The sequence below is a fragment of the Megascapheus bottae genome, chromosome 15 (assembly GCF_031878675.1).
Source record: "Megascapheus bottae isolate mThoBot1 chromosome 15, mThoBot2.hap1, whole genome shotgun sequence".
NCBI lineage: Eukaryota > Metazoa > Chordata > Mammalia > Rodentia > Geomyidae > Megascapheus > Megascapheus bottae.
The window spans coordinates 6,232,556-6,247,456 of record NC_143523.1 but is presented as its reverse complement, the minus strand read 5'-3'; the positions used below and the strand labels follow the sequence as shown (position 1 = coordinate 6,247,456).

Genomic DNA, 14,901 nt, shown 5'->3' with positions numbered 1-14,901 from the left:
ACACAAGTGTAAGGAGCGGAGAGGCAAGGACCTTTGGTGCCTAGTATAGGGTATTTCTTAAAGAAAGGAAAAAAGGAAGGGGGGGAATGGGAGGGAGAGAAGGAGAGAGGGAAGGAGGGAGGGAAGGAGGGAGAGGGAAGGAGAAGAAAGTTATTGCCACATGCTGGTGGTTCATGCCTGTTTAATTCTAGCTATTCAAGACGGTGAAATCTGAGGATCCTCCAGCCAGCCCAGGGAGACAATTCTGAGAAACTCCTACCTCCAATCAACCAGCAAAAGGCCTGACATGGAGGTGCAGCTCAAGTGGTATAGCAACAGCCTTGAGTGAAAAAGCCAAGCAAGAATGAGAGGCCCTGAGCTCAAGCCCCAGCATTGCTGCCAAAACCCAACAAAAAAAACATTGGTGCCCTCAGGGGGACAGTCACCGATGTGAACCTCTTCCAAGATGGCGGGCTTGTGCCTGGGTCTTGGAGGTAAAGCAGACAAGTCCTGCTCCTGGCCCAGTGTCTAAGGCTGGCTACCTACCTGCTCAAAGGCTCACCTTCGAAGTAGAGGCAGAACTCCAGGGAGGAAGGCAAGCTGGGTCCACTCTCCAGAGGACACATCATTTCTGCCTCCGTGGAGAGCTGTCCTCTCTGCAGATAATGCTTCTTCCCATTGGCTCCTCTTACTCCCTTGTTTGTGTGGCAAATAAACTACTTCTCATCCTTTAAAACCCAACCTGGCATTGCTCCAGTGCAGTGGCCCCTCTCACTTGGAGCCTCTACACCCTCCCCACCTCTGGTTCTTGCTAAGTCTGCAGGCCCTGCCTGACTACCCCACTAGCCCATGAGCCTCACCCCCTTCTTAGCCAGAGCAGAGGAACATAAACAGAAGCAACTGCAGATGGACTGGTCCCTACCTCTGCCCAAAGTGTTACCAAACCCTGCTGTTTACACTCCAGGCCCTGAAGCTGGGCACAGCCTGGCCTTCCTGGGAATTGGAAATCAGGAGGAGTGATGGGAAGCCACGTGGTGAACTGACAGTGTACAGTTGTTCCACCCTGAGAACTTGGGCTAGCGGGCACAGGGGAGGGAGGAAGAACAGCTGTGAAAACACCTCAGCAGGTGGTGTGGGGTCAGTTCCCTGGGCAAGCCTGTCCTCTCGGGCAAGAGGTCATGCAATAAACTCTGCAGTTGGGTCTCCAGAAGAGCACATCCAGCTAGCACAGCTGTTCTGACCCAGGGAACAGCCCACTCCATGAGAGCTGAGCTCACAGGAGGGCAGCAGGTAGGGTTTGGCAGCCTGAAGCTGATGTGGGCTCCTGAGGCTAGGAGATTTGTGGGAAAGAGGGAAGGCATGCAGCAGCTGCCCTGGACCTGGCCCAGGCAGGCTATGCTGTGCACAGGGGTGGCTCCTGAGGGCAATTCTGCGGGCAATCCCTCGGGCAGTCACTCACTCACTCTCTCAGGAGCCACACATATTCTGAGGCCTCTGTGGACCTCAGTTCAGCAAGCATGTCCTCAAGTGAAAGAAGAGGCTAGGTCGTACATTTACTCAACTGTGTACTCACCACACCAGGCTCATGTGCATAGAAAAGAAATCTAGAAGAAAACCCAGGGAAGTGTAAACAACAATGATCAAAGTGGGAGATTATCGGTGTGGTATATGCAAAAGGTTTTCTTTCCTTCCTTCCTTCCTTTTTCTCTCTCTTTCCTTCCTTCCTTCTTTCTTTCTTTCTTTCTTTCTTTCTTTCTTTCTTTCTTTTTTTGCCAGTCCTGGGCTTGAGCACTGTCCTTGGACTTTCTCATGACTAGAGTTCTACCACTTGAGCTTCAGCATCACTTCTGGCTTTTTTCTATGAATGTGGTACTGAGGAATCAAACCGAGGTCTTTGTGCATGCTAGGCAAGCACTCTACCACTGGGCCAAACTCCCAGCCCACGCAAAAAGTTTTCTATATAGTTTCCTAAAGTATTTTCTACCATTCTGCTCCTCTCTTTCTTCCTCCCTTCTTCCCTTTTTCTCTTCTTTCCTCTCTCCCTTCCTCCCTCCTCTCTTCCCTTCTTCCTCCCTGCCTTTCACTTTTTTTTTTTTTGGGTCAATATTGATGCTTGAACTCAAGGCTTCACACTTGCTAGGCAAATGCTCTACCACTCAATCCATATTTCTAGTCCTGCTTTAGGCTGGCTATTTTAGAAATGGAGTCTAGCAAACTTTCTATCCAGGCTAGCCTTGAATCCTAATCCTCTAAATCTCAGTTTCTTGAGTAGCTAGTATTATAGTCCATTCCATTTTTTAAAATATGCCTATTGTTACCATTGGGGCAAAGCTGTATAAATCACCACAATGTAGTAGCATAAAACAACAGAAATTTGTTTCTTTGTTGTTCAGGAAGTTATGAATCTAAAATCCAGGTGTTGGCACAGCTGGTTCCTTCTGGGAGCTCTGATGGAGAATCTATTCCAAGCCTGTATCCCAGATCAAATGCCAGTGATCACTGGCATTCTTTGGCTTTAGGCCATATACCCCAAATCTCTTCTCAAAGTGCCTCCCTGGCCCAGCATGACCTCACTTTACCTTGAGTGCATCTGCAAAGACCCTATTTCCAAATAAAGACACAATCACAAGTACCGGGACCTAGGGCTTCACACATACTTTCTGAAGATATGATTCACCCCGTAACAAAACATAGTTGGCCCAAAGAAAAACAAGACACTAAGAACTATGGCCTTCTCTGTCTTTTAAATATTTAACATGCGCTGCCCCTTGGGAAAAACTAGCATTGGATGAGAGAAGACAATGGGGCCAATGTATGATGCGACCAAAAAGACAGACTTGGCCTCAAAGCAGGAAGAACTGGGTTTTTCCAACCTAGGCTTGCCATCTTGGAATAGGAGCTTTTGTCTCAGAGGACTCTGGGAAGACTGGGCTGCCCCCCCTTCCTATTTCTTAAATGGTGCCAATTAGAGGGAGCACTAGATTAAATAGCTTAAGGCCCTAGTAGCCCTGTAATGGATGTCAATCACCCTCCAGTGCTGCCAGGTCACCCCAGTACTGTCCATTCAGAATCACAGTTTAGGCAACTCCTGATCTTAAAGGCAAAGCAGTTCTGTTTCTTCCTTTGGGTCTCAAGAAAAATTGGAGTGCACAGTTCAAAGAAAAAGGATCAACCAAGTTGGAGGAGGGGGAGTGAGGCAGGTATGAAATTCTTGCTGTAAGCTCACACAAAGATCCCTGACTCCCTTGATCTTGAGGATACCTCTCCACATCCTAAGATCACCCCACATTCCTAGGTCAAACCCTCCAGAGGCCTTGACCCACAGCCTAGCATCAAAATTGCTAAGAAAACAGTCTACAGTTTGTTTAAAGGCTGGGAGGATTGTATTAAAATAACATTTACGTAAGAAATAGCAGTAACATAGCAAGTTTAGTTTGTTTATTTTTGTTTGGTTTTCTCTTAAATTTAGTAAAACATCCTCTTTGTGATGAGAGGCACACACTGTGCTCCAAAGCACCTGTCTTCCCACCCAATGCACAGCACGGCGCCCCCTGCCCCCTCCCAGGGCTCACCGCTCCACAGGGTCCCTGAGCATGACGATGAGCTTGGCGTCGGGCTGAAAGGCGTGGATGAAGTCCTGGGTCAGGAATGGCGGCTCGCCGTCTGTGCTGTTGTCATAGAAGAAGGTCCAGGCATTGTTATCCCACATGGTGGAGGCACTGGCCTCTCCTGAAAACAGAAGATCCAGCAAATGAGCAGTTGCTCGGGTATAGAGTAAGGATCCCACTTGGAGCTGAGCTAGAGGCCAGGTGTGGCTCTCATGCCTTCCTCTTAAACAGCTGTCACAGGCAAGCCGGTCAGACATCCCTGACAGGACACATGGGCCCTCCTACCTCCACTGCAGCGAGCCCCCGACCACTAAGGCCCCTTTCTTCCCTCCCCCCATCACTGTCTGGAAATCCAGGCAATCTGTACCACACTGAGCATCCCTTTCTGCCCCAGCTCCTTTCTCCAGGATTAACACAAATAACTTCTAGTTGTATCCATAACATTTCCACTACATAATGCTTAACTCTGCTGGCAACTCAATGCTCTGTGGCATTTTAAGAGCCCACTGAGATTGTATTAGATGGTTTCCTCCAAAAAGTGTCGGGGAGAAAGGCTGTCTGGGGAAGCTGACCCTCACTGGAAAGCTGGACGCAATACTCATCTGTCTTTTCTGAGAACTGTAATTCGTTAGTCTCACAGCACACTCTAAGACCAAAAGGGAGAAGGCTTTGCCAGAAGACCATGGGGTGTGTCAGCCTGGGTCTGTCTTCTGCAAGGCCAGCTGTCCACCGTTCCCACTGCTAGCACTCCCCTCAGTGCTGGCTGGGAAAACAGGTCCCAACTCTGTTTTCTCTCAGTCCACATGACTGAAAAGTGGCACTGTTAAGCATACTTTCCAAAGGACAGCACTCAGGGCAAAGCACAAGGATCTAAACAACACAATCTCTCTCAGATAATTGAGCTTATTCTCTATATAATCTTTTAAAGACTAGCTTCAGAGGGAAGGCAACTCAATCTATCAGTTCTATAATCAATACCCAGACACGGTGCACAGAACCATAAGACACATCTCAAATCTTTCATTCAGAGAAAATCTGAATCAAAAGACAGCGTTTTTGGTCAGTGATAAGCGCATTAAGGCATTAAGCGCATTTCTTCTGTTGGATGTGTAATCACGTCAGCTGAGCATTTCTCTTCTGGCCTGCTTTCCTTTACTATTTTTTGTAAGACATAATTCCCTAGGATATGAAAAGGCAACTTAATCAGAAGTTCTTTGAGAATTCTTCCCACAATGAATAGGGAATACAAAAGACAGGCGTACCTAAAATGAAATTGGCATAAATTCTTTCAGCTCTCAAAAAGGAACTGATACCAGGAACTCCAGGGGCAACTGTTCTTCTTCCTGTCTGTCTGTCCACCCATCCATCATCCATCCTCTATCTGCCTAAAAAGCATTCATTTGGTATCTAATCTGTGTCCCTCTTCGTGCTCGTCACTGGACACAGTTGAAGAAAGCAAAACACTCAGATTTTACAGCCTAAAGAGAAGAACCGATAATTCACGAAGTCATTAAGAGCCAGTGTGATAGCCCACCCTGTCATCACAGCTACTTGGGCAGCAGAGGTAGAAGGAGCACGGGCCAAGAATGGTCCAAGCACAGTTACCGGTAACCTATCTCAAAAACAAACTAAAATCAAAAGGACTGGGATGGGGCTTATGTGGTACAACTTAAGCTCTTCACATGAATGAGACCCTAATTTCAATCCTCAGTATTGGAAGGAAAAATGAAAATCCATCAGAGGGTTATGAGTATATAGCTCAGTGATAAAGCACTTGCCCAGCAGCTGCAGGACCCTAAAGGAGAATGTGCCCTTCCCCCCAGCACAGGGGAGGGCAGCGGGCAGGGAGGGAGGCGGGGAGGGAGGAAGGGAATTTGAGATACCACACAAAGTACAGAGCCTGGAAAGGCAGGGTGCTATATTAACAGAAGCAGAGGCCTTTCAATGTGTCCAAATCTCCAGCTTCCTGTGTGCCTCTCGCTGCCAGAGACTGCTAAGGAAAGACTCCCTCTGATCTTGCCCAAGGTGGTGAGAGGGCCTTCTGGTTCTGCCAAGGCTCCAAAGGGAAAGAAGGGCGAAGCAGAGCTGAGTCACATTATGGGGAGGAAAGAAGCCCAGAACTGACCTGGCCCACTAATCTCCTTGTAAAGACAAAAACCAAGTTCAGGACGGAAGCTTCACTTATCACATAGCTGGTGACAATACACAGGGCCAGATGCCAGCTCTTTATGTCTGTCTGCCCTGCCTATCATTTCATGAAGCTACCATAAAGCATATCAACTCCAGCTTAGAGTAAATACCAGTGTGGAATTTTTATTTCTTTTAAAACATAACAGTAACTAAAGTTAGAAAACAAATCAGACTTTTCATTTATTATCTAAGTCTCAGTTTCCTGGACAGAGGATGAATAATTTTCCCTCTTTCACAGAACCTTAGAGTTTCCCAGAGTCACATGGTATGGGAGACACAACAAAATATTAATTATACATATTTGGGGGTGTTTGGGCCTCTAAGTTTGAGAAAAAAAAATAACCAGCAACCAATTCATGCTGCAGGTGGGAGGCATCTGCTATCTCCTAATGATGTAACTTCTGAGTTAGCTTTGGCATAGACTAATAACCACTTGATGCAACAGTCACAAAGAGATTCTTATACAAGCAGTGGATTGCAATGCATCCTGCTCATGGAGAAATTTGCTAGGTTTACAGAATCAAAATATAGTACACCCAGGAAAATTCAAAACTAGATTAGTACCGCCAGCAACCAATTTAAGCAAAAGGTGTGATGAAATGTCTCTCTTTCCAATGGCATCAGCAATACTCAGGTTGTCCACAGATGATTTCCAGTAAAAAAAAAAAAAAGAGTATGACTGATGACTAAGAGGTCTAAATGTACAGTCTGCTGACTACAGGTAATAACGCATGTAGTAAGTTGCCAAGAGAGTAGATCTCAGGTACTCTCACCATCAAGAAGAAAGTAAGCTATGTGAAGAAATAAATGTGCTCAATTTTTTTGGTTGCACTAACCATTTCATTACATATACACTATGTTTATTAAATATATGTTGATCCTATTATATTGTGTATATTGCATGTACACATATTACATGTAAGCCAGAAGCAGGTGGCTCATCTCTGTAATTCAAGTTAGTTCAGATGCTGAGAATGGGAAGATCATGGTTTGAGGCCAGCTCAGGTAAGGAAGTTCACAAGAACTCACCACCACCACCCCCACGTACCACCTCAACCAATCAACAGCAACTTGTTGTCACATGCCTGTCATCCTAAGCTACATGGAGGGCTGAGATGGGAAAGACTGTGATTTCAGGCCAGCCTATGCAGAAAGGTCAGCAAGCCTCCTACTTCTCAATGAAAAGAAGCTAGGTGTGGGACACATGCCTGCATTACGATCTCTAACAGAAGTCTAAAATAGGAAAATTGCAGCACAAGCATACACCTGGCAGAACAAGACCCTAGCACAAAAATAAGCATCACAAGAGGCAGAGGTGTAGCTCAAGTGATAGAGTGCCAGCTTTGAGCAAAAAAGCCAAGCAAGAGTGCAAGGCCCTGAGTTCAAACCCAGTACCGGCACAGAAAAAGACTAGAGAAGTGGCTCAGCAACGGAGCACCCAACCAGCAAATGTGAGATCAAGTTCAAACCCTGAAACTATCAAAAATACAACCCCAAACATGTGAACAACTAAATTTTCACAATTAAAATGAACTCTGTAAAGTCTATTTATATGTCCCCAACAGTCTTACAGATTTTGAAGTGATTAATCAAGCAACTTCATTTTGAATTCCCACAGGCATTAGGTTGCCCATTGTTTTTACCCAGTGACTGAGTCCAGAAGGTGCTCAGGACTGCCCAGTTCAGGAGATGCTGCCTTATTCCCCATATGATAGCAGAAGCCCAGGTTACAAAAGCCCAAGTATTAAATCAATGGTTAATCGGTAGTCTCACTTGGGTCAATAAAAACAAAAAAAATTTTCCCCAAGTCTTCACAGAAGGGACAAGCTGTCTAAATGTTTCTGTTTTCTGTTACTGGTAGAGGTGATGGGAACATTTACACAGATATACAAGAGACAGCCTGGTGAGGAAGGGAAGGGATGCTCAGAGCTTTGCATATGAGGCGGAGCTGGCCCCAGGAATTGCTCGCACAAGCCCTGGCACTGCCCCCAGCCATACCAATAATGATCTTATTCATCTTGTTCTGCTCCTTTGTGGCGCTGTCCTGCAGTCCCTGATGGATTTGGTGTGCAGCCAAGTCAAAGAGGTCCAGGTAATCTTCCACAGGGTACCGGTCGCGCAGCCCATCCCGCAGGCGGACAATTCCTGCAAGAACCAAGAGGAGGTTAAGGACAAAGTTGCTATTGCTGGGATGGTAGTCTCCTGGAGAATGACCAGGAAGGGGAAGTGAAGGCCCAAGGGGCCCAGCCACAGCAACAAAAGGCAGAGTGCAGGTGAAGTATCAGCAGAGGTTACCCCAGGGACCTTTGGGAACTGCTGTACTCCTTCTGAACATGTATGTGTGCTTCCCGCCATGACGGGCAGAGGCCAATGACAGGATGGCACACTAATTCAACACCGCCGAAAGTGTCCATGCGGAGGGCCGGAGTTTAGAGCTGGTTACCATGGCACCATGTGAGACTCCAGTGACTGGCAGCAGTGGCACCCAGGTCAAACAGTGTGTCAACCAGGAGAAGGGAGAAAGGACAGCCAAGCCAGAGGGGCCACATCCTAGCACCTCCAGTGCCTCTTTCTGTGTAAGCCTGGCAGCAGCCTGCTGCCTATTCACCATCTCTTAGATGGACATAGTCTGGAATCAGCTACAAGTGGCTGAAATTTGATCTCTGTTGGCAAGTTCTCACATATATGGAGAGATACAGCAGGGGTACTCATTAGACCTTATGTTGAAAATGAATTATGCAATTTGTGGGTGGGACCAGGAGGGAAAAACTGGGAAAGAACAAAGGAAGGGGGTGACACTGTCCAAAAAACAAATATATTCAACACCTGACTTATGAAACTGTAACTCCTCTGTATATCACCCCTGTGATAAGAATTTATTTAAAACTTAAAAATGAGCAAGTTCTACTTGCAAACGTGTGTGTGTGTGTGTGTGTGTGTGTGTGTGTGTGTGTGTGTGTGCATGCATGCTTGTATTTGGTACTGGGGCTTAAACTCAGGGCCTGGGCACAGTCATAACTTTTTCACTTAAGGATGGTACTCTCACTTGAGCCATAGCACCACTTCTAGAGGTGGGGTAGTTAATTGGAGATAAGAGTCTGATGCCCTTCCCAGGCCTTATTTAAACCATGATCCTCAGATCTCAGCCTCACAAGCAGATAGGATTATAAGTGTCAGCCAACAGCACCCAGTTTTAGTAAACAGTCACACACACACACACACACACACACACACACAGAGCCCAATACCTAAGCAACTAAAATGACTATGATCTAGGCAACACTGAATACCAGCCTCTGAGTCATGCTCTGTTCTCTCCCCTGACACTGGGCAACTAGTTTTCATTAAGGGAAAACAAGAGGCCATGGAGAGAAGTTAGAAACCTGTAGCAGTCAAGTGTGTTCACAAACTTGTGGTAAATATATACAGACCAGAAGCCTTGGCTACCAAAGCAGCTACTTCTAACCCACAAAACAACAACAACAAAATACTTTTTGTGCAGTCTAGGATGAACAACATGACGATGAAATCAAAAGCAATGTTTGTTAAAAAGCTCTTAAGAAGAAATCTAAGGAAAACTTATGAGTCTTGTCTAACAACCTGGGTCCCTGGGTCCCTTTATGTGGAAAACACCCTGATCCGCCCGCCCAGACTCTGGCAGAACACAGGCCATGTATCATCCTGTAGCTCCTGTGACCAAACGTCTCCTGGCAGAATGGAAAAGGTTATGAAGAGGAAACAGTGACCAGAGTGCCCCAGGGTGCCTGGGTTGGGCTAGAGCAGAAACCAGCCTACAGGGAAGGATAGACAGAGTATCTATGGTCAACTCATGGCAAAGCAGTGTGGAAAGAAGATTCTCCAGAGATATTACTTTTATGTTTCATACCACAATACATGAGGCAGCCAGGAAAGGACACACAAGCCAAGGCTGGAAGCAGATGCCTCTCTTCCAGGTGCAGGGGCTCCAATGAAGTAGCGCACAACGCACAGCTGCATGCAAGCCATCACAGCCCAGCAGGCTGCTTCTCACCCACCAGGTCCTGCCATACATTGCTCCCTGCTAGAGTCGTGCACCAAGAGCAACTGCCTGCGTGTGCAAGGTCTTGAGTTCCATCTCTAGCCACGCGCCCTCGCCCATTCACACACATAAGCCGACAGAAGCAGAAACCACTGCCGTTCTGTACCAGTTCCCTGGTCCTGCACACAGGGGGCACTCAGTCGGTGCTTGCTGGGTGGCTGGCAACAGCTCTAGGCCTTGGTGGGCCCTGCCCGAGGACGGTTGCTACGGTGTGGAGATGGTTTGCGCGAGTCCCCCGGAGGCCCACAGGATGGGAGGTGGGTCTCCGGTATGGGGGGCTGAGTGGGGATGGGGCTCGTGGAAGGGGATGGAGTCACTGGGCGCTGCCCGCAAAGGGGGTACGTGCTGATTTCCTGGAGTAACTCCGTTCCTCTGCGAGTGGCTCACTACCAAGCGAGGCCTCTGTGCGCGCGCGGCTCTGCCTCCTTGTTTCTCTAGCCGCCATGCTGTCCGGGGAAGGAGGGAGGGGTGGGGGAGGACCCTTGCCCGATGGTGGCCATGCCGTCTGGTCCTGCAGTCCTCAGACTCAGGAGCCGCGTCAATCCCTCCTCTCTCCAGGCTCCCGGGGTCCGGCCTGTCCCTCAGCAGCACAGGGCCCGCCTAGGGTCCCCCGTCTAGGGTCCCCGGTGCGCCCACCCGTCCCCGCCCCGCCCTCACCGAATCGCTTCCGGGTCCACCAGTGCGGCTCCTTGATGGCCGAGAACTTGACCTCGGGGTGCAGGCGCAGGCGGTCGTAGAGGTCGGTGGTGCCGCACTTGGGCTGCCCGATGATGTAGAAGCGCGGCAGGCAGCGCAGGCGGAAGTGCTTGCCGCGCATGTGCGCCAGGTGCGCCCAGAAGGCCTTGCGCAGGGCGTCGAAGGTGGAGCGGAAGCGCCGCGAGTAGAGCACGTACGAGTTGCTGAGGTACGGGTCGGTGGTGTTCCTGCCCGAGAACTCCTCGTACCAGCAGGGGCTCTCGCTGCCGGGGAGGAATTTGTGGGGGATGACCGAGAACATCTGCGGGGGGGGGGCGGGGGGAGAAGGGAGGGCGCACAGGGAGAAGGCACCGTTAGCCAGCGCGGCCACCCGGCCCGGGGCCCGGGGGTCCGGGGGCCCGGGCGCGGCAGGGGCGGGTCGGCCACGCTGGTGGAGGGCCAGGCGCGGCAGGGGCGGGTCGGCCACGCTGGTGGAGGGCCAGGCGCGGCAGGGGCGGGTCGGCCACGCTGGTGGAGGGCCAGGCGCGGCAGGGGCGGGTCGGCCACGCTGGTGGAGGGCCAGGCGCGGCAGGGGCGGGTCGGCCACGCTGGTGGAGGGCCAGGGACTTAGCAGTGGCCGGAGCAGGAGAGGACACGTCTGTCAGGGGCCATGGGACCGTGCTCCCTCCGCACACACCAGAGCGTGGACGACGGGGCCCTGCACGGCAGCTGTAACCGTGGCGCCTGCGCGCCAGGCCCCGTGCGGTCCGGACAGCAGCGGGGAAGCCCTTGACCGTGCGCAGGGGGCCGCTCAGAACGGCTTAGGGTGCCAGAGCACCGACACACGGAGCTACCTTTCCTTCTGCGGAGCTGTCCGATGACCCTTGCTTGCCTAGGCGCCATGGCTGACATCTACCATGGAGCCACTCCAGGGACAAAGATGGGGAAGGCTCTCGGTTCCAAACAAAAAACAACAAGCAGCCTGGACCCAGAACAGTTAGTGGTTTATGCGTATGGGCCCAAATACGTGGAAGCTTAAGTAGGAGGATCCCTGCCCAGGCTGGCCCAGGCAGAACCATGAGATCCTGTCAAACAAATAAGCAAAGGCTCCAGTGGTAACGGGCCTGCTTAGCAAGCTCAAGGCCCATAGTGTCAACCCTGACATTATCATGAAAAGAAATATTATCCTGGGTACATCCGAGAAAAATTTCTATCATTTTCCTTTTGTGTTCCCAAAGATGGTGATAGGAAAGAAAAGCCTCATTTTTTTTTTTCCCTCCCAAGTCAATCAAGACAAGCAAGAGGCTACTCACATGCAACTCCTGCCTCTTGAGGTCTTGTAAGTCTGGAAGCTGCCTGGTGGTGAATTCAATCCTGGCAGTGATACTGTTGATAATTAATTTAATGCTTGGATAGTCCTTTACGTAGGAAATGTTATTTACAAAAGGTTGGTGATGATACTCTTTCGTGTCACTGGGGTTGTCACTGTCCATCACGCTGGGGCTATTGGGAAAGCCCCCAGAATGGAAAGGGGACGAGATCAGCAGTTCCTGGTGGGCCCCAGATAGGATGTAAGAAGCCATGACTAAGGTCATTATTATCAGACCAAATACCAGGCTGCATCGCTTCCCCTTCTTAAAACGCAAAAACCCACCCCAGTTCTCATTCCCCTCGGTCCTCACTTCAAGCACAGCAAGCAAGTTCATCTGCTTACTGTCTACACGAAACAGAATTTTGTTCTCTCCTTTGCATGTGGAGCACACCTGATGACTGTGATGGGGGCCTTCTCGGCAGCCAATTTGCTGTTTGTGGGTGTCGTCAGGTAACAACTGTGTACAGGGATTAACGCAGTGCCTCATGATAGTGCCCTTGGGCAGCCGGCTTAGCAGGCCAAGGGCAAACCCCCAAGGAATCGCTGTGCATGTGAGCTGTGCTGGGAAACTGTAAGGGTGTCCCAGGATTCCATACGACGGTCAGAAAGGCATGAGCATCAGAGGCTAATGTGAAAATGAGACAACACCAACACACTAGGGAACAGGGAAGCAAATTCTTTGGTTCCGTTTTTCAAGACCATAAAAGGAAACAATCTCCAATCATCTATGTTCTGCGCAAGCCACAGTGGTCACAAGTTCAAAAACAAGTCTGCCTGGCTCAGGTGTTACCCATGGTAACCAAAAAGGTGGGAACAGTGTTGCTGGAAACCACGGAGAGACGTGAGAGATTAAGAGAGATCATGGTTGTCTTGTTGATGGATGGACAGGCACGTCACCACAGAGGGCTTCCACTTTTACATCCCGTGTTCCCCTGGAGCAAACACTGAAAAATTCCAGATTTCCTAAACAGAATGAAAATAAGTGTTATTACATTATTATATTGTTATGTGGTAACAGTGATACCTAGGGATTATTGCCCAGGAAGACGTTAGATGTTCGCACTTCTCTCGTATGCTTCTTAAGTTTCCACCATGCCTACCCAGCTATAAGCAAATCTCAGAAAATGATGTGGGACAGGAAGCTTTCAGGTTCCTTGTGGTACTGGAGATTGAACCAAGGGCTTTGAGCATAGGCAAGCACTGGACCACTTGAGCTACCACCTTGGTCCTTTAGTTTTGTTTTTAATATTGGGTCTTAATCCTTTATCAATCTTGAAGTCTCCATCTTCTGCCTCCACCTAAGAGTAGCTGAGAACATAGGCATGACCATCACACTTTGAAAGTTCTTGTGCTTGGCTTTGGAACTCCTTTTCCGCCATCAAATATGGCCCTAAACACCAACACCACCAGTACCACCCACATGTCACACACCATTCCATTTTCCTCCAGTACCTCTGCCTGTATACAGCCAAGCTACAGCATCCCTAAAGTCAGGCGTTTGCTACCATTCTCAGATGTGTGAATAATGACCCTGAGTTTTAAGGATGAAGTAAAATGTCAGTGCTTTTCATCAATGAGAAGGATTTTTAAATGAGCAGAGACAAATAGGGTTAAAATAGGGTTGCCTACCCCCCGCCCCTCCAGAAGCAGCAGTGTTTCAGCTACAGCTAATCTTTACTATCACTTCAGGAAGCAAAAGTTAATGAAAATCTAGAAACAATGAAATGGTTCTCTTCTTCAGTAGAGTGCATCATAAAAAAAAATCATTTGACTTTAAGTTATTAAGCAATTAAATCCAATGTACAGTATTCCTTGGAGCAACATAAAATTTCAGACCTTGAAGTAATTTTTCATTTTCATCATCAGGAGAAGACATGATTCTTAAAATTCCCATTAATGTGATCCTGTGGTTGTTCATACCACACTTTCTTAAAGACAATAAATGGAGCATTGTATGAGCAAAAATCAGAGGAGACCTACTTAGGTTCTAGCTGTGGTAAGACCTGAATCCACCAGCTATATGACCTTCAGCAAGCTGTTCAGTCTCTCTGAGCCTTGTAAAATTGTAATAAAAATAGTTATTTCCCTTGTAAGTTTGTAACAAATGCTAAATGAGTTAACATATGTAAAGAGTTTGCATAATGCCTGAAAAATATTTAATACCCTATCAAGACATGTAACATTGATAATAATAGCATCATCCATGATTATAACTATTAAGATCTTCATTGCCAATTAATTCCAAGAACATCTGAAATGCAATCCAAGATGGGAAAATCCCAACCCACATTATTTTTGATTGTTGGTTGACACCCACATGGGATAAGACTGGCCTCAGCTATATCCGCCTCCCCAACTCTCAAAACCCCTTTCTGTACTCAGAAAGGTGGCACTAATTAACCCTCCTTCAGAGCCTCCACCTACTGGCTAAAGGACCAAGCAATCAGAACCCAACATAAGAAATGCTCACTGCCCCCTGGACTGAAAAGCCCATGTTTTCTTGAAACACGTTGGCCAAGAAATAGCCAAGCAGTGTTTTTCGCAAAGCATCTTCCACTCACAAAATGTTCTGCATGCTGTCTGTATTTGTACTTGAAGGATTTGGAGAAAAATAGAAAGGGGATGAAAAAAGTCTACAAGATTCTTTATGGCAGGACTTTCAGGGTCTTCAATATGATAATGAACCCTGTGAATCCATAGCCAGGAATATAAGAAGCAAAACTGGCAAAACATAGTCAGCCAAGGCATTCTCACTAAGGTCTTATGTCATATAGATGGAGGGCAGATCAGTAGATGCTGAGCTGGGAGTCATGCAGGGCCCAGACAGCTGGAAGTGTACAGGGGAGGGAAGTGTGGGAGGAGCTGCCCTCTCTGGCCCCTTCTCCATGCCTTAGGACAGCTGGAGGGTATATCAGGAACTTTTAGGCTCCAGCTTCTGCTTCCAAATTGCTCGGTCACCCTTGACCCATCACTTGGTACAAACAATTCTGCCAAACCAA

The 14,901-nt window shown here is 48.3% G+C and overlaps 1 protein-coding gene across 3 annotated transcripts in view; it reads right to left on the bottom strand.

Moving 5' to 3' along the window:
• Chst15 (carbohydrate sulfotransferase 15) overlaps positions 1 to 14,901 on the bottom strand; it is a 79,517-nt gene that overhangs the window by 23,515 nt on the left and 41,101 nt on the right. For all 3 annotated transcript variants that reach the window (XM_090345670.1, XM_090345671.1, XM_090345672.1), the window contains exons 2-5: positions 11,844 to 12,865; positions 10,513 to 10,852; positions 7,776 to 7,922; positions 3,552 to 3,708 (exon numbers count right to left, since the gene is read on the bottom strand). In XM_090345670.1, coding sequence (XP_090201796.1) covers positions 3,552 to 3,708; positions 7,776 to 7,922; positions 10,513 to 10,852; positions 11,844 to 12,389 — 1,190 coding nt within the window. In that variant the 5' untranslated portion in view covers positions 12,390 to 12,865. The remainder of the gene's footprint in view (positions 1 to 3,551; positions 3,709 to 7,775; positions 7,923 to 10,512; positions 10,853 to 11,843; positions 12,866 to 14,901) is intronic.